At 34.3% G+C, this 22,986-nt stretch overlaps 2 protein-coding genes and 1 long non-coding RNA gene across 3 annotated transcripts; 1 reads left to right on the forward strand and 2 right to left on the reverse strand.

Annotated features, from left to right (window-relative positions):
• Positions 1-6: 6 nt before the first annotated feature.
• On the reverse strand, positions 7-14,280 carry LOC117668867 (uncharacterized). Its single transcript, XR_004592332.3, has 4 exons — positions 14,173-14,280; positions 7,464-7,533; positions 3,250-3,385; positions 7-1,276 (listed from the first exon to the last, which is right to left on the reverse strand). It is a non-coding gene; the product is annotated as an uncharacterized LOC117668867 (long non-coding RNA).
• On the forward strand, positions 10,754-11,500 carry LOC148114010 (olfactory receptor 14C36-like). The gene has a single exon (XM_087891566.1). The coding sequence runs from the start codon at positions 10,754-10,756 to the stop codon at positions 11,498-11,500; it is 747 nt and encodes a 248-aa protein (XP_087747692.1).
• A 976-nt stretch (positions 14,281-15,256) lies between the features above and the next one.
• LOC117668708 (olfactory receptor 14A16-like) lies at positions 15,257-16,183 on the reverse strand. Its single transcript, XM_034422769.1, has one exon. The coding sequence runs from the start codon at positions 16,169-16,171 to the stop codon at positions 15,257-15,259; it is 915 nt and encodes a 304-aa protein (XP_034278660.1). The 5' UTR covers positions 16,172-16,183.
• Positions 16,184-22,986: the final 6,803 nt, after the last annotated feature.

Consider the following 22,986-nt stretch of genomic DNA (forward strand, 5'->3'; position numbering starts at 1 on the left):
ATCTTGTTTTTCTTTTATTTCACTTTTTATTAGTTTATCAAAGTATAAAATACGAAGAAAAAAACATGGAAAAGTAAGAGTGGGAAAGAAAAAGAAGGAATATAGTGTAATGGGAGGGAAAAAAAGAAAAATTCATTGACTTCCAACTCTATTAGCATAGTAGAAGGTAACAACATTACAATCACAACTTTTTGCTTTTGCTACACAACAGTATGTACAAGCCATTTCAATAACAATAACCCTGTCTAGTTTACAAAAACAGAATCAAAGTTTCATTTTTTCCCCCATTGCAAACACAAAATCTGGAAGCAATTTCAAAATAGAGAAAATTAAATATAATCTCTTATTTGGATAAAAGAATCAGTTTAACCATCTCTGCTTCTCTTTGCTATGTGGGATAATATGTCATTCATGCTCATATTTTCAAATCTAGTCCATAATATTTTACAAACTTTGGAATATTATTCAGCATTACTTAAAGAACCAGCAGACATGTGTATACATACATACTCATTTTATACATACAAAGCTTACTTAAAGCTTTCTATCAGTACATATACCATTTTTTTTAAAAAAAATCCATCCTAATTAATTAAAACATTATAGTTAAGTCACATCCTCCAGCTTATCTTCATAGAATACAGTAGAGTCTTTTTCTTCTCCAGAGTCTATCAAATCTTCTTTCCTGAAGAAGCTTTATTTATATCCATGAAAAAAAAAGTCCCAAAGTTGTTCTGTTAAATGTTGTAAATTGATCTGAAGCAAATATTCCCAGATTAAAGTTTCCTTCACTGAGATGGCTATCATATCTTTTTTTCCTCCAAAGAATTCTCAGCCTTGTTAGTATCCATAAAGTAAAAGTCTCAAAACTAATAAATCAATTCATTTAAAATGGTTTATTAAATTTCATCAGTGTCAATGTCTGTAGCATAATCTTCAGATGATTCATTTTTCATATAAATTAATAACTAAGGCTTTTAATGCTGGTATTTTTAAACCAAGGGAATCCAACTCCTGCCTTATCTCCAAATTCTTTTCTTTCTCCCCATCCATTGCAGTTTTAATCAGCAGAAACTCCATCATTTTGAAAAATGGTAAATCATGATGAAGAGAGTTTCTAACATGACAAGCAAATGCAGATCATTTTCTTTCTATTTTGCTTGTGAACCAGGAATAAATCTAGCATTTGGTATTCTCCAATTTCAGTTTTTGTTTCAGATGCTGCTGGCAGTATGAATCCCTCTTTCTTTGTCCTCTTAAATTTCTGACCACAAAGCTATAAGCAAATGAAGAAAAATTAGAGGAGATTTCTGCCTACTGATTGAATAATAAAATAATCGAGAATGATTTGATTAAGCAGATGTAAAACTGGCTTGCAAAGTGTAGCACTATTATATCAACACAAACTACAAAATTGAATAGTACACCAATAAATCAGTGACGTCAATAGACTTACAAACATATAAATAAAAAGTTAGCAAATTGACTAGTATCAAGTGACTTGTACATTATTTTTCTAGAGATACTAATTGATGGAAATAAATGATTTTTTTCTTCATGTAAAACCAGGAGATAAAAATGCTGGTCTTTCCATCTGCTCACTCTCTCATATTATAAAAATATAAACCTATAGCAGTGATGGCTAACCTTTTTGCCATCGCGTGCCATGGGGGGGGGGAGTTCACGTGCGTGCATGCCCACACCCATAATTCTATGTGCTCCGCCCTGCGCATGCGCACCCCCCCCATCCTGGAACGCGATGGCCTGGTAGGCCTGTTTTTCTTTCTCACCTGGCTCCAGATCCTCTCTATGCATCAGGGAAAGGCAAAAACAGCCTTCCCCACCTCCTCGGAGGCCCTCCGGAGGTCTGAAACAGCAAATTTTCCAACTCCTGGTTGGACAGAAAGTGATGTTTTTTGCTGTCCCCAGCCTAGGTTAGTCAGTTTAATACAGATAGTGTGAGTATTAAATTGATCTCCTTCAGTTTGTTAGATCAGCCTGAGGGCGTACTAGCGTATCTAAGCAAAAGGTGCTGTAAGATTGAAGTTGTTATATCCAGTTTTCACTTTCAGAGAGAAGATTCCCAATGCTGACATTTTTTGTTTAATATGTAGGATCAATCTAATGCAATGGCAGTTCTCTCTTCTTCACATAGGCAGTAAGTCCGAACTCTTATCTCTAGATTATTCCTCACCTCTTCTTTTTACCACTTGGTTCTTGTAGACTCTTTTGGGTTGTGTTAAGTTTTGTGTGAGTCAGTGATACTGAGCAAAGGGAAGGGAAGGATATTGATACTCTCTGAAAATTAAAGTAATACTTGGAGAATAAGCACGAGTTTTGTTGATGTACCTCCAAATTATACCAAATTGTACTAAATATTACTACAATATTATTAGAAAAAAAAGTAATTGTCTGAATAAGTAAGTGTCAGAGTACTGTATGTACTGTATATTAATACACCATCCCCATGCTACTTGGAGAAGAAAGATAAGGGAGGAGAGAAGGATTATGCAAGACTATGAGTTCAAGTCCCACTTTAGCCATGAAAGACAGCTAGGTGACTTTGGGCCAGTCACTTTCTCTCAGACCAACCCACCTCACAAGGTTGTTGTTGTGAGAAAACAGAAGGAGCAAAGTGTGTTGGATGTATTTGCTGCCATGAATTATTTGTAAAAAATAAAGATGGAATACAAATGAATGAATGAATATTAAAAAATAAACAAATTCACTATCAGAATACTTAGCTTATCACTTTAGATTCGTGGCATTTAAATTATATCAAAAAATCCAGAAAATTAATTTGGAAGAAAATTAGGCATTTCAGATCTATATCTATGTAGTTTTTATCATACTTTGTAAGTTGCCTGAGTGATCAGTGAAAATAAACTTTACTAAATTCTCTTTTTCTTTTCATCATAAGAGCAACATGTTCCTCTAAGTGGTTACGAAGGTGTTCCATTGTTTTCAGAGTAGATGTCCTCATAATGTCATTTACTTCTCAGGCTTAGTAAAATGTGGTAAGAGTTCAAAACTATATTTTGCTCTCCAGTTTTAATGTTTTACCTCTTCCCTAGATACAATTTTTGCCATAGACGTGATGCATCCTAACTTTCTTGAATATGTCATTTTAATTATGTATTTTGGCATGAATCCAGAGAAGCTTCTGCTAAATAAACAACAAAGTATAACAAGCTTTCTACACAGATATGAGAATGGATAAATCTTCTTCATTGGTAATTTTAATCCTACCTAATCCATTTATTTTACCATAAAGACATATTTTCACTGCCAGATTGCCCTGCTGAATATATCCACCAACAGTTTCTGTAGGACAGGCAGAGACAACATTTTCTGTTCACCTTCAGCTTGCTCTGAATGTTTTCACCTGTTTATAGAAGAGAAGTAATCCTTTCAGCATGATTGTTTACCATAATGCATAGAAAATTATAACTGTTGGGTTAAATTATATAATTTAAAAAGAAAATAAAAGTATTTTTTATTTCAACAATGCCTTGAGACATTAAAAGCAATTTTATTAGAAGTAATATGCAGTAATATTAACTGTATACATCTGGTAGTCCTAATATAATTGTAATTATTCAGACATGACAGCATGTACTTTAAATGCAAAATTACAGTATACCTCTAATGATATTCGAATATTCAAGTTGATTAAATGAGAAATTCAAGTAGGCTACCATAATAAAGGGGGCTATACTTTAAGTAGTGCCATCAACATCAGTAGAATCTTAATCATGATTAATGATACAATTTAGATTCTTTGATAGCCATAATTAAAATCATGGGGACATTCAAGCTAATTGCTGGGACAACAATTTTTTATTATAAGAAGAGAAAGTAGAACAATCTGTAATTTTAATTTATAATTTAACATTACACCAATAAAGTGTAACTACATGCAAGATATCTATAGGTTTTCTTAGTCTTTCTTTCAGAGTCAATCTGGTGGACATGGGAATGTCAAGGATTATAGGAAGATGAGTGTCTATCCTTTCACTTTTCATAAGACAAACTGCTTCAACTCGTCCAAGTTTCCAGTTTTCTGGAAATGGTATCTCAGTTTCCAAAATCAGGGCCACAGTTTTTGGGAGATAAGACAGCACAGTGAAATGTGGGCCTTTCCCCCTCTGGCAAATGGACAATAAAGAATGGTCCCAAATAATAAGCAGTTCAGACTATCCAAGTGTTTCACATCTGAAGCAACATTGCTCTTGCCCCATGAGGAGACAAATGTCATTTTCTATCAGATCAGTTTTTGGTGTTCATTCAACTTTTTATTACCAGGCTATATAACTACATCAGTCAATGGAGTTGGAGTGGAATGGAGCGGAATGGAATGGAGTTTATTTACTTATTAGTTTATCAAATATAGAGACTGCCCATCTAACTATTCAGGTGATTTTGGGTGGTTTACATATATAAATGATAAAACTATATAAAAAATTAATTAAAAATAGAAACGGCTTAAACCATTGGCATCATCATGTCTTAAAATACCAATATTCATTGGGGTACCATTTTCTTATTGGTTCTCAGATTACAATATTATTTCTTGTCTGATTGTTTATTTGGTGCTATGTGAAGATGTCCATTAGTGTCTGTATCTTTCATTAACTTTTGATGTATCTTTATAAAATGGTTTTTAGATAAGGTTTATCTATAAGTGATTTTTGATGCTGATTTATTGGATGCCAAGCTTCCAAATATTCAGAAGTATTTCAGTATCAACTGTTTCCTGTTTGTGGCTGAATTCATCTTGAGAGATTAATGGATTTTCATCATTCTCCATTAATTGTACTGAATAAATGCATTCTAAATGAACTATGTATTATGACATTTCCTTAGTGGAGAAAGAATTTGTGTGAAGTAGCTGCAAATATTTGGAAAAGATAGGTTTATGCTCTTGTTGTATCCCATAAGGAAAACTACATGCCCACAAAATGATGAAACTAGTTCCTTTCTTATTTATCATTAAAAATAATGATGTAATACATTTTAGTGATTTTCTTTATACCAATTATTTTTATGATTTTGTATGGATCTTAATTTAACTTCTAAAATCTAGGACTATATATAGAGGGTACTGAACTACTATTGTTATTGTAGAAAATAATTTATATACCTATATACTTAATAGATCGGCTAAAAATTGCAGATTAATCGTATATATTGGGTTGATTTAAAATAATTGATATATAGAGAATTTGAGGAAAAGAAAGACTAAGTAAACTGAAAAGTGGAGAGAACTTAGTGTGTATGCTGGGCTGGAAGAAATTTTGGTCTCCAAATAAAAATCAAAGAGGACCTCAAGGAGAGATGTCCATTGCAGCGGCTACAACGGTTACTAAAGGGAGCAAGAAAGCTTTACTGCCCCCCTCGGCATCATCGCCGGTATTATCACTCCAAATGTCATCTAAATCTATAGAAGATGCAAATACATTGGGAAAGTCCCCCTCATTACAGAATCTACAGGGAATGATGCAGACGATGCAAGAGGTAATGATGAAGAATTTTGAGGACTTAACAATGAATTTGAGAAGTGAAATGGGAGCGGTGTGGGGAGACTTGGTGGACATACAATCAGATCCAATCTAGGACAGCTCAGGACAAAAACAAGGGAGGAATCTATAATTCTCTACAGGAACTTGATAAGATCTTGTTGGGAAGGATGAGAAGGTATTATCCAAACTGTATCAATTCCTCTTAATGGATTGGATTGGAGAGGAGTTTATCAAGGACTCAATGATTGCCTGGGGGAGAAATTTGGGATATTCGATTGAACTTGAAAAATAGGAAGAAATTTGGGGGGAAACCTTAAAATTAACAATGTTGGTTTCCTATAAGGAAAATATATACAAAATGCTGTATAGATGGCACTTGCCCCCGGCTAGATTATCGAAGATGTTCCCGGGAACCTCTCCGGTTTGTTGGAAATGCAACGCTGCTATGGGAACTTACTTTCATAGTTGGTGGACCTGTCCCGAGCAAAAGAATATTGGGCTAGAATTCAAAAATGGATTTTAGAAATCATAGGATGTAGATAGATTTGAATCCGGAAACGTTTTTACTAGGCATGAAACCAGAGAACTTAAACAAATCTAATTGGTATCTCGCTCTCCACATCATCATTGCAGCCAGGATCTCGTTTGCGCAAGAATGGAAATCCGAAAATATTCCATCGGAGGCTACGTTAACCGCAAAGATCATGGACTGTGCAGAAGCAGACAAGCTTACTGGACTTTTGCGAGATAGACAAGAATTGGGGTTATATAGGAGCTGGGACAGGTGGTATGCTTGGCTGCAAAAAAAGAAATCTTAAGAAGAATGAAAATATTAACCTTAATGTGAATGTGGGTAAATATTTATATGAGCATTGCATGGCAGTTGAGAATTTTTCTAGGTGAAAATTGATACTTTAAAACTCTATATGTATTATATTACTCTCTGCAATTCTATCCATATTGTTATACTTTTTTCTGTATTTTTTAATAATTTTCAATAAAAATTTTAAATAAAAAAAATAAAATAAAATCTAGGACTATAACCTGCTCTTTCCCAGAGCTTTCCAAAGGACACACTGCACTTCCTTGTTGCAGAAGCTACATTTCTTAATGACGAAGGGGGAAAGAAAATTGAAAAATTGCATCAGCCTTCAAAATTTACTATTGTAAAAGCCCCTTGAGCATAAATGGCACTAGGGATGCCCCACTGTTTCCCATGAGAGTGTAAGGAAATTTTTATAGCATGTTAGATACAGACAATAAATTCAGGCTTGAAAAGTCATCCTAAAATATGATAATCTGGACGCAAAGATCAGTCAGTTAGTTAGACTGACTTAAGATAAAAATAAAAGTGATTTTAACTAATCCTTCTTGATTTAAAAACTATAATCATTTCTAGAAAATCTGATTTTGATCCTTTTTCCTATGCTCAATAGGTGGTAATCTAGATCTCAGACTTTGTAGAAAAGAATGGTTCAGTATAATATATCAGTATAATGAATATGGAAATTTTATTTACTTATTTATTAGACTTTTATGCCATTAATGCCACACATCACTAGGATACACAGATCTAGTGCTGTGTGAATATCAGAAGAGAGATTGATGGATATGTATACAAAGGAGATACTGTTGATAGTAAGGAGGATGAGTTTAATGGAGAGATCTATTAGCAAAGCAACATGAAGCATAACATGGCTTAAATCCAAACAAGAAAGTATGCTTAAATATCTCAGCTAGACATCCCCAAACTCTCATAACTCCCTCATCAGTAGTAACTGTGAGAGGGATCTTGGAGTCTAGTGGACAACCATTTAGATATGAGCCAGCAGTGTGCAGCAGCTGCCAAAAAAGCCAACACAGTTCTGGGCTGCATAAGTAGAGGGATAGAATCCCTCATGTGAACACTTCATGTGAAGTGTTAATACCACTTTATCATACCTTGGTAAGGTCACACTTGGAATATTGCATTCAGTTTTGGTCGCCATGATGTCAAAAAGATGTTGAGATTCTAGAAAGAGTGCAGAGAAGAGCAAAAAGATATTAGGGGACTGGAGGCTAAAACATATGAAGAACGCTTGCACCAACTGGGTATGTCTAGTTTATTTTCCTTTTCATAAACACAATATATATTATGTTATGGCCTCACTTTATAAGGTTTTAATCTCCTACTTCATTCTTGGGATAATGTTTTTTGATTTTTACACAGTGAACATCCCATGTAGATTTTTTTAATGTTTATTTTCTTGAGATAATATACAACTGGTTTCACTCTGCCTGAATGTTATCAGATACAGCAAATACAGAATAAAACAGTAAGCATGTCAAACACAGTCATATTAACAAGTACGTTCAAGAGATTTGATCAGCAATAGACTCCTTCAGGATGTCACTAATCCCCTAAGAGCCCCCAAGTCTGATAACAAAGCCAACTCTTGAGAAACATCTGGAAAGTAAGGCTAGTATTAGTTAAGGTGTTCTCCAGAGCACTGACATAGATAGAATGCAGGTTGAAATTTACCAGTTTGACAGATTGCATTGCCACAATGGGCAACTTAAAAAGGATATTAACTGGAAGTCACTTTAGGTTTTCTTCCAAGAAATATCTTGTTTTGTATCCTGAACTTCATTCACTCAAAAATCAAACTACATTCAGCATCCCCAGTTGTCTAAAATAAATAATAAATACATTGCACCATCCAAACTTAAGCAACACAGTCATAATACTAGGGTCCACTTCTATATTAAGTTAATTATCTAAAGATCAAAATAAACCAGGAAATAAGCACAGAGTCACAAAAACACCTCTTAGGGTTGTTCTTGTGGACAAAACAGGACAATTAGGTATTTATGATACTTGAGTTAACCATACATAAAAGGGAGAGAAAAATTTAATGGATGCATCTGGATACCAAGATGCATTCACTACTTTATCTCAAATATTTGCAAAACTTTGTTTAGGTATGTAGTTAACTCACCTGGATGTGAGACTACATTGCTGTATTTCAAGAGACTATGGTGCACAGCTGGATTTATTCCTTTTTAAAAAACTAAATAGTTTAAACTAAATAGCTTAAGCAAATCAAAAATCAGCAATTAAAAAAGTTTCCTTGGGAAATTCACAACTTTCTGTATGTTAGGTAAAACCATAGACTTTGGGTAAACTTTCAGAATATGGGTTATAATCATACAGAATACAGATAATCTTTGATTTACATCTATTGAAGTAACAACGGCACTGAAAAAACTGACTTATAATCAGTTCTTACATTTACAACCATTGTAGCTTTCTTGCAGTCATATGATCAATATTCAAGTGCATATTTGCCCTGTTCTTCTCTGTATTACAAATACAAATATTTATAATTTATGGTTTTTCCCTAAAAATTATTATGATACTGGAAAAAAGAATTATAAGGATTTATAATGAAAATAATGAGGATAACAATGAGTACCTTTTAAAAAACAACAAATTATTGATCATTGGTGGTTTTTAAGAAGAGATTGAAAAATCATTTGTCTGGAATGGTATAAGGTTCTGTAAGAGTAGACGGTTGGAGTAGAAGACCTCCAAATATCCCTTCCTTCTCTGTTATTCTGTTACATGCTGTTGATTCTAGTGCTAATGTCTTGTAAAACTGTAATAGGCATTGAAAATATAAAAATATGCTCAGTGCTAATTCATGACAACTGTCAATGAGGTTCTAGCCATCTGTACATTTTTCTAATAATGTAAAGAAACACAGTATGTTTGGTGATGAAATTGAAGAATTATGTCAGCCTCCATCAAAACTTTGCACAACTATTCTCATGTGCATAGATGTTTTTAGCATTGCCTGAATATTCCACATAGGATTGATTTCTGAAGGTTGAGGATTTCTAAATGGGTCCCTTGAAGTTTGCGTCATCATAATATTGGTGACAGATATGTGTTTATTTACTGAGAGTCATACATTATCAAACCAACTCTGATATAGACATGAAAAGTAATCTTAGAGTACAAATTCCAAAGATCATGTATTACAGTTAGAAAACTCAACCCTTCCCCCCCCCCCGGTTTGGTTTTAATTATGGTCTATTAATGTTGAGGTGCTTGGAGAAAAGACGGAAAATCTCTAGATATATTTCATTTATGATCAAAACCAGTTTCCGAAGTATAACAACAGTTAAGGAATCCCAACTGTGGAATCTGAACTTGCAAATAATAGGACAGGTTGTATGAGATCAGAAAGAATCACAAAGTCTGAAGAGACGAAGAAAAGGAAATGGAAGATTCCAGGTAATGTCTTTGAATGTAAATGCTGAATGTAAGCATTTAAAGAAAAACGTATCATGCAAGAAAAGTATAAATGTCTTAGCCTGTATATCAGTTTGATTCAGTTTAGAGAAAATAAATACTATATATTAGTATTTCATTTCAAACTTTATTTTTCCTTTAAACCTTTTTCATTCTACTGCTTTGAATGTTTTTAAAATTATTATTTTTAATCAGCATTTCTTATGCACAAATACCCACTTATGAACAGTTTAAAACATATGACTTTCAATGTGTATTTGAGATCCTGCATCTCAACCAATTCATTGGCAAAACTGGACAGCTTTTACTAGGGCAGAGAATTGGTGAAATTTGCATAGTTAAAATTTGTGAAGGTGGCACTTGCAGTATAAATCTGCTGTCTTGAGGAATCCTCCTTAGGAAAGGCAAGATTGGAGATGGAATAAAAAAAGATTTTTCACACATAGAGAAATAAAGGCTAATATTAGTGTGGGTTCGTATAATTATGTTGTATGATTATTATAAATTATATTTATTTTTATTATTAAAATTTTAAATTGTATGAAAATTATGATAATATAAATTTCAGTTTGGTATAAGCTGTTTCTGATAGCTATGTCTTTCCAAAGCACTTATAGTAAGCATATCAGAAAATACAGGGAGAACAAAAAGCTGATACATAGTTATAAAAGCATTGCTACTCTTAGGACAAAAAGTACTTTTTCAATGTGAAAAAAATCTGTATGTAATTTACATTTCATCTTCCTACAGGGAATGGCATAATGTCATGTCCAACACTACAAGCATATTGGATTTTATGCTCGTTGGATTTTCTGGAAATCAAGTGGTTCAAATTATACACAGTAATGTCTTTTTGTTAATGTATCTTTTCATACTGGTTGGAAATCTTTTGATTATTTTGCTGATTCTGTTCAATCGTTTTCTGCACACACCAATGTATTTCTTTCTAATCAATTTATCTATTGGTGACCTTGGTGGGACATCTTCTATTATACCCAAATCTATAGTTAATACCTTTATGAACTCCAAATGGATATCATATTCTGAATGTGTGACACAATTGTTTTTTTATTTCTTCTTCTTTTCATCAAATTTATTCCTTCTCACTGTCATGTCTTATGACAGATACATTGCCATCTGTCATCCCTTGCACTTTGCATCCATAATGAAGTGGTCTACTTGCCTACAAATGGCTGGTGGGGCATGGCTGGTTGGATTTCTGCATGCAGCTCTATACACAGGGAATATTTTTTCAATGCCTTTCTGCTCCAACATCATCAATCAGTTCTTCTGTGAAGTTCCACAATTAATCAAGCTTGTTTGTCCTGGTTCTTATCTGAATGAAACCTGGGTTCTTGCCATTAGCTCATGCTTAGGAGCGGGCTGCCTCTCATTCATCATCTTGACCTATGTGCAGATTTTTACCACTGTGCTGAAAATGCCCTCAATTGAGAGAAGGGAAAAGGCCTTCTCCACTTGCATCCCCCACCTTGTTGTTGTTTCCCTATTAGTTAGCAGTTCTATCGTTGCTCATCTGATATTGCCAACTAATTCTTCATCTGGAATCAATCAAGTATTTACTGCACTATATACTGTTATGCCTTCACTAATGAATCCAATAATCTACAGCATGAGGAACAAAGATATCAAAATTGCCTTTTGGAAGTTGTTTGGTTGGTGATTAATTAATAAAAAATGATAATTTCCTTTTAATATACCAATTTGTTCCTCACCATATTTTTTTAAAGTCAGGTTATTGAGAAATTTCAATCAGATTAGGATAGCTGACTAGGCATGTGCCATCAAATATATATTGTTTGTTAATATGTTATAAATTTTGATTTGGTGCCTTTGTCAAAATAAATGTTTTATAATATTGGGCCTCTTACAATCACTAATTCTGTTGAGATCTTGAAATGTGGTAAATAAATTGTTTTGATTGGTGATAGTTTATCCCAATCCTGAAGACATTGTGGTACTATAATTAGGAACTAAGCAATATGAATGATTAATATTTAGGGAAAATGGCACATAGGGTAATCAACAAAAGCAGAGAAACCAGATCAGTCATGAAAAACTGTACAGCTATTGCTTTGATTAACTCCTATTTTTTTTTATTTGATTTATATGCCACCCTTCTCCGGAGACTCAGGGTGGCTTACAATGCGTTAAGCAATAGCCTTCATACTTTTGTATATTTATACAAAGTCAGCTTATTGCCCCCACAAACTGGGTCCGCATTTCACCTACCTTAGAAAGGATGGAAGGCTGAGTCAACCTTGAGCCTTGGAGAGATTTGAACCAGCAGTAATTGCAGGCAGCTGTGTTAATAACAGGGTGCTTAGACCACTGTACTATCAAGGCTCCTAAATGATCTATGAAGACTTTGTGGTTCTGATAATATTACTACTGGTGTATGACTTCTACTATACCTCAGCCCTTTATCTCACTGACATAACTGGCACTGACACCCTGGCAGACTACTTTTAGCATCAAGGTATATCTTTGCATAAAAAAAGAGCTGTTTTGCAATCTGCATTTCAGGCTGCTTAATAATATTAAATGTATTCAAGCATCCAGCCAAATTCAGAGTATAGTCTGGAAGTTGAAGGTCACTGTGAGATTTAAAATTCCCAGATGAACAACTCCGGAGACTCCATGAACAATAGAAAGGCTGTTTATTGTACCTTTTGCAAAAGGGACTTCCTTGTGCCCATTTGAGACACAAAGCAATACAGATTACTGATAATTACAAGTTTAAATACAGTTTCTGTATAGAAAAATCCCCTCCTTCCTACCACCCCTTAATTACTTACATAAGATAATATTACTTACATAAGATAAGTGTTTTGGCTAAATAACAACTGTTTTCCCGGATTTGAACATCCCCTGATAATCGTGGTCATACCAACATTATCAATATCAATATGACAGCCCTCTTCCTGCCAGTGTCAGCTTGACCTGACATGGAATGTCCTTAATCAATTTATTGCTGTTATTCCCCTCTATTATTTGCCAAAAAGCCTGTATTTCACAACTGCCTCACATCTGGTGTTTTTAGGGCATATAAAAGACAAACATGGCCCCACTCTTGTTTTGCTTTTACAGGAATAATGCATACTTCTCTCAGTCATATAGAATGGACTTTGTAATACTTGCAATGTGGGTTTTGTAGTATTGTTGTACTGGCTAACTAAGATAGTTTTTCTTGTATTTTAATCTGCCTTATTTCTTTTTTTTCCCTTTCTCTTTAATTAGTTGGCCATAAGCCTAACCTAGTAAAAAGAACTTAAAAGGCCTTTCTTTTAGAAACCACAGTTCTTAAAATATTATAAATAAAATACTTTTGTTTCCAGCTGTTCCCAATCCTCTACAAACAAAGCATTTGATCCCAGTGCTGGGATAGAGCTGAGAATGTATCTTTAGGTTTTTCTCTTGCAAATGTTTCTTTTACTTTTATTCAGAATATAATGCTCTTTTCAGTCCTTATGCTTACATATTATTGGATGACTAATTTTTCATCGTGTGATTGGATATATGATTTTTTCCTAAGCCAATCAACTTTTACTTTGTAGTTTTCTGTTATGCAAATTATAAAAATAAATGCAAGTCTTTGTTCCAGGTTCCTTCCTCAAAATTGAATTGAATTGAAACTTTTAAATAAATCATAACTTAAAGGATCCTCCTTGTCTTTGTTGCCTAATTGGCATCTAGCATACTGAGGCATGTAGCTAGAAGACATATTTGGCCATCAGAGCAGGAGGACATGGCCACCAACCAGTGAATCAGTAGATAAAATATTGGTTTCATTAAATATGGGCAGAAAATGGCCTGCTACATTATGCAATTTGCTTTTTATAAAGAACCAGATGGAATCAAGATTGGAAGAATGGCCTACTTGTTTGCATTTTATATCATCTTTAACTTTTGTTTTAATTACATATACTTTTTAGGTGTGTGTTTTTGTTTTCTTTAGGAAATTATATATTGTGAGTGATTAGTCAGCTTTATATATTGTGTAATAACAGTCTTTTTGACTGCAGTGAAATAGAAAATCTGATAAATAATAAATAAATAAATAAAATAAGGAATTAGGTAATTTCTCATCTATTGTCTGCTTCAGGTTTCATTCTCTTATACAGGCATTGTTTATTGAGAGACTATCAATTTTGTTTCCAAGTAACAGAGTTAGCAACATAACAAGGAATGTTAAACAAAAAGAAGTATTTCCTGTGAACTATGTTTTTTAAAAGAGTGTGCAAAATAATTGTCTAAAGCTGGTCCAAAGTTCAAGAATTGGATCAAGATTGTAAGCCAGTACAAGGGACTAAGATTCAAGAGTGAAATACATACATGGTGATCCATTCAGAGCCAGATGTCCTTTCCAGCAAAGAAGACAGAGATAGCAAAGTCCCTTATATAGGCTGCAGTCAACTTTCACTCTTTGGACTGTTGCTGCAGCCAACTGTCACTGTTTGGAATGTTTATTCTGCAAATAATCTAATAGAACCTCTGTTCTAATCTCCTTTCTATTGAGCCATGACACCTCTTTATCATCGTGCTCCAATTTAACCAATGCCAGCTCTCCACTATGTTGCTCCCACAAACTCTCAAAGGCAAAGTAGTAATTTTGTGGCAGTCAGCAATAACAGACCTCATTCCAAAATCGCAATGACTATTTTTGTGTCAGCATCAAAGGTGTAGAGTAGAAATCTCTTCCTCTAGGGCACTTAGGCAGTAGTAGCATGTAGATACAAATTAATCTTTGTGTATAGTTGTGTATTGGAATATAAGATAAATATATAATGGAGGTGTTGGAGTGATGAAAGTCCAAATAGGATAACCTGAAATAATCAGACATCTTATTTTAATCTTTCTCAGAGCTGTCACTTGGTCTGGCTAGAAAATAATCTATTTGCCAACCCAGCTGGGACACAGCAATGATATCAAGACCAGAAAGGTACTTAAATGGAATGAACTGTTCAGAAATAAATTTAAATACATTACTCTTTATTTTAAGTTCTGTAGAAATTTTAACAACACCTACATAAGAACTAAACTGGGCCACATTAATAACGTTATTAAAGGAATCTTAGGCAGGTCTACACACCCATCTGCCCTTTTAAACTGAGCCTTTCTATAGTATACAGTAAATCTATATTTCAATGGTAAAATAATTAATTGGACATATTTTTCATATTCCTCTCCTGGCCTCTGCTTGATTGAAATGGCAATGACTCAGAGTATGGAATTGTAGTTTACCACTTCTCCAGTGCTGACCTGGACCATTGATCTGAAGCGACATGATAAGGCTCTATCTGTATCTCAGCTGAGTTTCACTTTACAATTGCTTTTTCTTCCTGATAAAACTGAGAGCAAATGACACAGAAAGTTCAATGCAGGAGAATCAAATGAAAAACACAGGTAAAAGAAAATTTCAGACTTTCCACAGTTTAGACAGGACAGATTTGATTTTCTCATTTCTCATGCTATAGATGATTGGATTGAACAGGGGTGGAAGTAAGGAATATGGGATGGTGAATGTTAAATCTAAGTAACTTGGGATGTTAGAAGGCGATCTCAGGTAGGCCAAGCATGAAGTTACCCAAAAGATACAAACAATTATAAGATGGGGAAGACAAGTTGAAAAGGCCTTCTGCCTTCCTTTCACAGAAGGGATTCTGAACACTGCTTTGAAGATCATGATATAGGAGACAATAATAAAAATGGAGCAACCAAATTCTGCAATGATACTAATAATCAAGAATCCAAATTCAACTAGATTGAAATCAAAGCAGGATAACTTTAACAAGTATGGAAGTTCACCGAAAAACTGGTTGATAACATTAGAACAGAAAGGGGTGGAAAAAGTTCCAGTGGTGTGCAATATTCCATAGAGAAGACCTGTAACCCCAACCAGAATAATTATTTTGGTGCAGACTTTCCAATTCATTACCATCTCATAGTGCAGGGGATGACAAATAGCAACATAACGATCATATGCCATGACTGTCAGGAGGGAGAAATCAAAAGCTTCAAAGGAGAAAAAGAAAAAGATTTGAGCAACACAACCAAAGTAAGAAATTTGTCTGGTGTCCATGAGAGAATTTATCATGGATTTGGGGACAATGACTGAAACAATACCCAAGTCCTGTATAGCCAAGTTCATTAGAAAGAAGTACATGGGGCTGTGCAGGCGATGGTCGAAAGCTACCGCAGTGATGATGACAAAATTAGCTATTGCCGTTGCCAGGTATAATATGAAGAATAAGAAGAAATGTAGGAGTTGCAGATCACGGTTTTTTGAGAATTCGATAAGCAGAAAATAAGACACAATGGTTTGATTCTCCATGTTTAAATTATGAAATAACTGTAAGGAAGCAGATAATATGAGAAATAATATTAGAGAAAACTATATATGAGTGCAAAATCACTACTTCCATTCTTAAATATGCCTTTCCAATTCTTGGTGGCCACTCATATAGTTTTCACAGTTTATTATATTATTTTATTGTAGTATAAAATGTGCTGCCTTAATGGTATATTTAAAAAGGTCATTATTTGCCAAATTACTCATTGATAAGTGTTGGTCTAGATATAAGTTTCTTTAATTTTTTCACAGACATGATTCATAATTCTCTATCTATTTTTCTAAAGAAATCAAAATCTTCCTATCAAATATACCCAAATAATTTCCCCCTAATTTTTAATTAAAAATTAGATGGACATATAATACACTAGCCATGATTTTTTAAGGATCACTTTGAGTAATATGACTCAAACATTTATCAACAAGTAGACAACTATACCCTTTTGAAACATTTTCAATATATAGGCTTGCACCATTTCCCCTCCCCTCACATCCCTTAGGATAGCCATGGTGAAACCTTCTTCTCCTTGGCTGACCCATGGAATTGCTTGCTGCTTTTCCAGGGAGGCATAATTCCTTTACCAAATTCCTCATTATGCTCAACAATGGCAGAGCTTCTAAGTACTGCCTTCACTGAAAATGTTCTTAAAAATTCAAAGACATTTCTGCCTTAAAAATAACCCATATTGAACTATATAGCACAATCAAACATCAAGAGGATTTACAACATTTTGCATTATGTCTGCAAAATGGTTTATAACATTTGTCAAATTTCAGTTCAATGGGAGTCATAGATGTGGATAGCCTACCTTGGTTGAAAATATTTTGCCCTATAGTGCATAGTATTGAGATTTGAGGTTACAGGAATGAGTGTTTTAGAAGTATATAATGAAGAAACAATTTCAGAAATACCATCATACTTTGTCCGTTAAGCACAGATGAACGTAAAAATAATGCCAGTGATATTAATTCACCTATTAGGGAGCAGATCTACATTTCTACAATGTATAAATACATTTTATTTTCCAGTATAAGCATGAGGGAGAGATATGACCATTTTAAACAGACATTTGTTTTATTTCTTAGGATGCATGTAAAATCCCATCCACTCTCTGAAACAGATTCTTATTATTTTGATTTGTCATATTTCTTAATTCAAGTCTATATTTCTGAAAATAATCCTTTATTTTCTTTACCCCATCTAAATAACATATTAAAGTATGGTGTTATGTTATCATTTCTTTACATTCTCTTTCCAATGTTAGCATTACAGAATTGAGTCTAACAAATAGTCAAGCCATACAGATTTAACTAAATGACAATTTGCAGAAAACAGGATATACCTTTCTATTAAATTTTCAGTCTACATTTCACTTGGTGCTCTTCTTCATAGAATTTGTGTCTCCTGCTGCATACTGCTTTGACTCAGAAACATAGGTGCAGTATTGGATAAAAAAATGTCCAACTTTTGTTGCATGCAGATGTACAGATGTATCATCAGTATGAAAGGTTGAATGTATATTTATTATACATTTCCCTCAAGAATTAATTACATAGCAAAGAACCACACTGTCAAAATTACACAAAATATTAACAATATCATTAATGTAATTAACAATTAGTAGCTTGCACTATCCACGTTCACATATGGATTAAATGAGAAGATGTGCATGAAGTTCTAGAGCAGCAAATTTTGTCAATGCACAGAGTTTATTTATTTTATTTATTTTTATCACACTTATATGCCGCCCTTCTCCCGAAGGAGTCGGGGTGGCTCACAACAATAAAACAACAAGACAATAAAATGAATACTAAAATAATCCCAATTAAAATTCCTGACAGTTAAAACTAAAACCCCCAACAGATCAAGAGATTTGTTGAAAAAGTCACGTCTTCAGGTCACCGTGGAAAGAGCGGAGGTCGGGGGCCGTTCGGAGCCCAATGGGTAACTCGTTCCAGAGGCTCAGTGTGGCCACAGAGAACACCCTCATCCTGGGCACCAACAGGCGACATTGTCTGGCTGATGGCACCCGGAGGAGGGCAGTCCTATAACAGCGCACTGGGCAGTGGGAGGCCAGTAGGAGGTGGTTCTGCAAGTCCCCTGGGCCCATGCCATGAAGGGCTTTATAGGTGAGTACCAGCACCTTGAAGCGGATCCGAAGGACCACCAGCAACCAGTGCAGCTCACACAGGAGAGGTGTAACACGGGAGTAACGGGAAGCTCCCGTAACAACCTGCGCGGTCGCATTCTGGACCAGCTGAAGCCTTCGGGTGCACCACAAGAGCAGCCCCATGTAGAGGGCATTGCAGTAGTCCAGACGACAGATAAGAGTTGAAGGGCCATCCAAGAATTTTTGGTATGATAACGGGCCTATAACTGTGGGATTGCCATTGCTGGTATATGACAATCTTTAAATATTGGTGTGCTATGAGTTAAGATGCTGTCAGTTTTTATTTAGAAATCTCACAATATCTAACCTGCTCATTTTTTATTACTTACCACACAACTTTATTATTATCTTTATTATTATTATTCATTACTGGCAAAGGATAATTTTTACAGATCTGTCAGTGAATCATTTTGGCTTTGGTTTGGACCTGAGACAACTAATGTAGCTCCTGTAATGTTAGATCCTAAGAGTTCAGTTTAAGTACTCTTGTGTCTACTTTTTAGATTTGGAACTCTTAAAAGACAAACTTCTGGACATTTTCTTGTATATTTAGGTTCTCACACTTACTTTGCCACTTTAGTCCTTACTTCACCAATTTCCAATAAAGCTTCCCATGTGTTTGTGTATGTTTGGTCTGGGACAGGACATGGACAATCATTGCAGAGATTCTTGGAGAAAGTGATTTATCAGTACCTATTTCAGTCTGGCTTCAGTTTAGGATACAGTTTGGAGAACATTGGTCATGCTTTTTGAAGAGCTGGGAAGAGGGTTGTTATCTGTTTTTATGCTTTATGATCTCTTAATGAATTTCAATACCAGCTGCAGATTTGGGTATTATGATGATTCTCTTTGGTTGTATAGTCAATGTTGTTGGTAGAAGAGGAGCAGTCACACCCTTGGATCTTCATGTTTTTAGTGCTGCAGATGAATGTTCATTGACAAAGAACATACCACTGCTGCTTCACTCCACATCTGTGGTCTTTTAGTCTGTATTTAATTTCATAATTTTAATCTGTTATTATATAATTGTTTTTATATGTCTATTCATTATTATATTGTAAACTGCCCAGGCTCACTTCAATCTATGAGATGCGTAGTATATTAATTAATTAATTAATTGTGCCTGGGAGAGTGACACTCTCCTGTGTAATATATACCTATGAAACTGCAAAATAGTGTGTTTTCTTCTGATGCAAAATGCTATCTATTATATTTCTCTCTGAAGTCAATTAAATTAAATAAAGGTGGAATATTCTACTTTGCAACAAGGAGGAGAATTTTTACTAAAGGCAGTCATTGAAAATTTAGCCATAGTCCAAATGTGTGTAAAACAATATAATTCAAATTTTGGAGAAAAGAAATTCAGATTAACAGAAACCTGGAGTTTTTTCAAAGTTCTGGAATGGAGACCTCCACAAAAAATCTGTAACATAATATGCTAAGTATTTGTGAGTCAATTATCTCTTGGATTAATCTTATTATCTAATTGGATCCATTAAAATAAATAGAAGTTTATTGTCCCAATTATTTAATGGTCCACAACTGAGAATAACTAAAATTGATTCCAATTCCAATTATTTAGTTTGCTCTTGATTTAGTTCACTTTGATTTTCTTAGGCAATTTTCTTTAGCAATTTTCAAATGCTCAACAGTTTTAAAATATATTTTTGAAAGTAATTATGGAAAAGATATTTAATCATGGAAAAAATAAATTCTGTTTCCAATCATCCTCATCTCAAAGGACTTTTATTCACTGAAATCTTCTCTAGAACCAAATCAAGCTGTTTCTTTACAGAGTCTGAATTGGATCATCTGAAATAAATACAAATAATCATTATAATACAAGAATATAGATATATTTGACAAAACAAAAAAAATCACAATTGCTTTTTTAAAATTGGTATGCAAAATATATAAATTGAATATAAAAGTTTAAAAATGAGACCTCTAAACAAGTAGCATAATTCAAAGCTCCGGTTGCCTTCTCTTAGATCTTGAATTAAAGTAGCATACAAGGTTTCTTTCACTTTAAGCCTTGACTCACTTAAGTGGGTTTCTGAACTGCTAGCTCAGATGGACTTATAATAAAACATCTACATCAGAGCTGTCAAACTCCTGGCCCATAGGCCGGATGTGTCACGTGCTACCACGCCAATGTGATAGCAAAGGTGGAAAAAGTCCCAATATGTCACATGACACTGCTGTGATGATGTAAGTTTGACACTCCAGATCTACATGGAGACCACAAACTACCCTTCGTGATGTCATGCTGATGCTATCTACCTGACTATGAGAATTATCTAATGCCACGTTGTCCTATGACAGTTGCCTGAAGATAAATTGCAGCCATGGTAGCCTCAGATTGTTGCTACTTAAATGAAAAAAAAAAAAAAGGCCTTGCAGAATAAGATAATAAACCTCACTCTCACTATTTAAAGCTTAATAGTAAATGCCTAAATTTTGGTTTATTTTTTTTACTAAGCTTATGAAAATTATGTATATTTATATTATGTATATTTATATTTTCATGTTTATATAACTTCTGTGATTCATTTATTGTCTATGATTTGTTTATTATTATTATATTTACAACTACTATTGGTAAAGTATTGACTTTGTCAAAGTAATTCAAAGTAATTGGCTGCATGTAATAAGTTCCTTCCTTCAATTCCATTGTAATTTTATTTCTAAATTGAAAAATACCTATAGATAAACTTTTAAAAAGAAGTTGTGCAGATCATGACTGAATAATATCAGAAAAATAATCTGAAGATTTCCCATCAAGAAATTATAAAGAAGATACTGTAAGTTCTGTGTTTGACATGACATTATGCTATGAAATATAATTGAAATATAAATTGAAGAGAAGTGCCACTTTCACTAAATTTTTAATAATACAAATTAATCGCTCCTCTGATCTCCCTGGGAAAGAATATATTTTTTTAATCAGGGCATGGTATTCATTACTATCCTGTGAACTTGTAAATCAATACAGGTAGCCCTCAATTTACAACCAATCATTTTGTGACTGTTTTAAGTTACAGCAGCATTGAAAAAAATGATTTAAGATCATTTTCTTTGCAATGGTTGCAGTATCCTCATGGCCACATAATTAAAATTCAGACCCTTGGCAACCGGCATGTATTTATGATGGCTGCAGTGTCCTGGGGTTATGTGATCACTTTTTGTGACCTTCTGACAAGCAAAGTTAATGGGGAAGCCAGATTCACTTAATAACTGTATTACTAACTTAGCAGTTGCAGTAATTCACTTGACAACTGTGGCAAGAAACGTCATAAAATGGGGGGAAAGCTCACTTAACAACTGATTTGCTTAGAAACAGAAATGTTGGGCTCAATTGTTGTCATAAATTGAGGACTATCTATAGCTATAAGTAAAGATTTAAAATACTTGAGATGCCATATTTCAAATGCTCATTTTAAATTGCCCTTAAGTAAATATCAAAAAAGAGGTGCTGCTGGAAATAATATTAAAAACAGTAGAATGGGGAAAAAATATAAAAATAAAGCCAACGACTTAATAGCCATCCATCAAAACCCCAATCAAAACCTAGAAAGCCACATAAAATTGGCACCATATAAATATCACATGGAGAACACCCCAAAGTACACACTCTGATAGAGAGAAGTTCTCTGAAGATGGACTCCATTATGAGTCAGAAAGCTGGGAAGACAAAACTTCTGGTCCTGATAACCGATCAGATTGGATCCTGCAACATTATCCTAGGTCGCATATATTCACCTTTCTTCGTAAAAGGGGAGAGTGGCTATTCCTAAATGGGAAATAATTTCATTTTGGAAGTCAGTTTCAGAAATTATCAATGAGTTAATTCACCCAATCTCATAATCATCCTGTAGAAAGGCATTAGATTAAGACATTTTAGATATTAGGTATAAAAAGTAATTAGGGTTTATCTCTGACATTTCTTTTGCTCTTGATTTTAGGGGAAGGCACATTAATTGGTTTTTCCTTTAACAGACAAAATTTGAACGATAACATAAAAGATCAGTTTTATTGTAAAACAGCGTGAGCATGAAGTTGGTCTTTCTTCTTCGGTTTGTTAGATCAACTTGAGAATGTAGTGTCTGTCATATCCAAGCAGAGGTTGTCAAAATAGAATTGTTATATCTAGTTCTCACCTTCAGAGAGAAGATTCACAAGGCTGGCATTTCATGTTGAGTGCATAGCATCAGTCTGATACAATGGCAGTTCTCTCTTCTTTTTTTTTAATGTTTACATTTTTATGTTTTTAATTATAGGTATACATTTTGAACAACAGATTAGTCTGTGATTGTGCTAATTTAACTGTTGGTGTTGCAATTACAACTTATTTTCCAATAAAGAGCTTAAAAGGAAGAGCATGAAACTTGTCAAAAAGTCCCTGGGGAAGGGAGGCCACAGGGTGATCCAAACGGCTGGTGCAGGCTTATTGAGAGCCATCGTCTCAGGAGGGTAGGACAGCATTGCCAACAGTGCTTCTTTTATGTCACCCATGGCAAAAGCATTCACGGATGCCGGGCAATTGAGTGGGAGCAGCTGTCCTACCCAGCCTGAGACCTGATGGGTCTTGTTCTCATGGATCAAGGAACCCCAGTCAAACTGAAT

The sequence above is a fragment of the Pantherophis guttatus genome, chromosome 4 (genome assembly GCF_059756535.1).
Source record: "Pantherophis guttatus breed Tessera chromosome 4, ASM5975653v1, whole genome shotgun sequence".
Classification (NCBI taxonomy): domain Eukaryota; kingdom Metazoa; phylum Chordata; class Lepidosauria; order Squamata; family Colubridae; genus Pantherophis; species Pantherophis guttatus.

What these genes read in the sequence shown, in the direction of transcription:
- LOC148114010 (XM_087891566.1), top strand. Translation starts at nt 10,754, where the DNA reads ATGTATTTCTTTCTAATCAATTTATCTATTGGTGACCTTGGTGGGACA.
- LOC117668708 (XM_034422769.1), bottom strand. Translation starts at nt 16,171, where the DNA reads ATGGAGAATCAAACCATTGTGTCTTATTTTCTGCTTATCGAATTCTCA.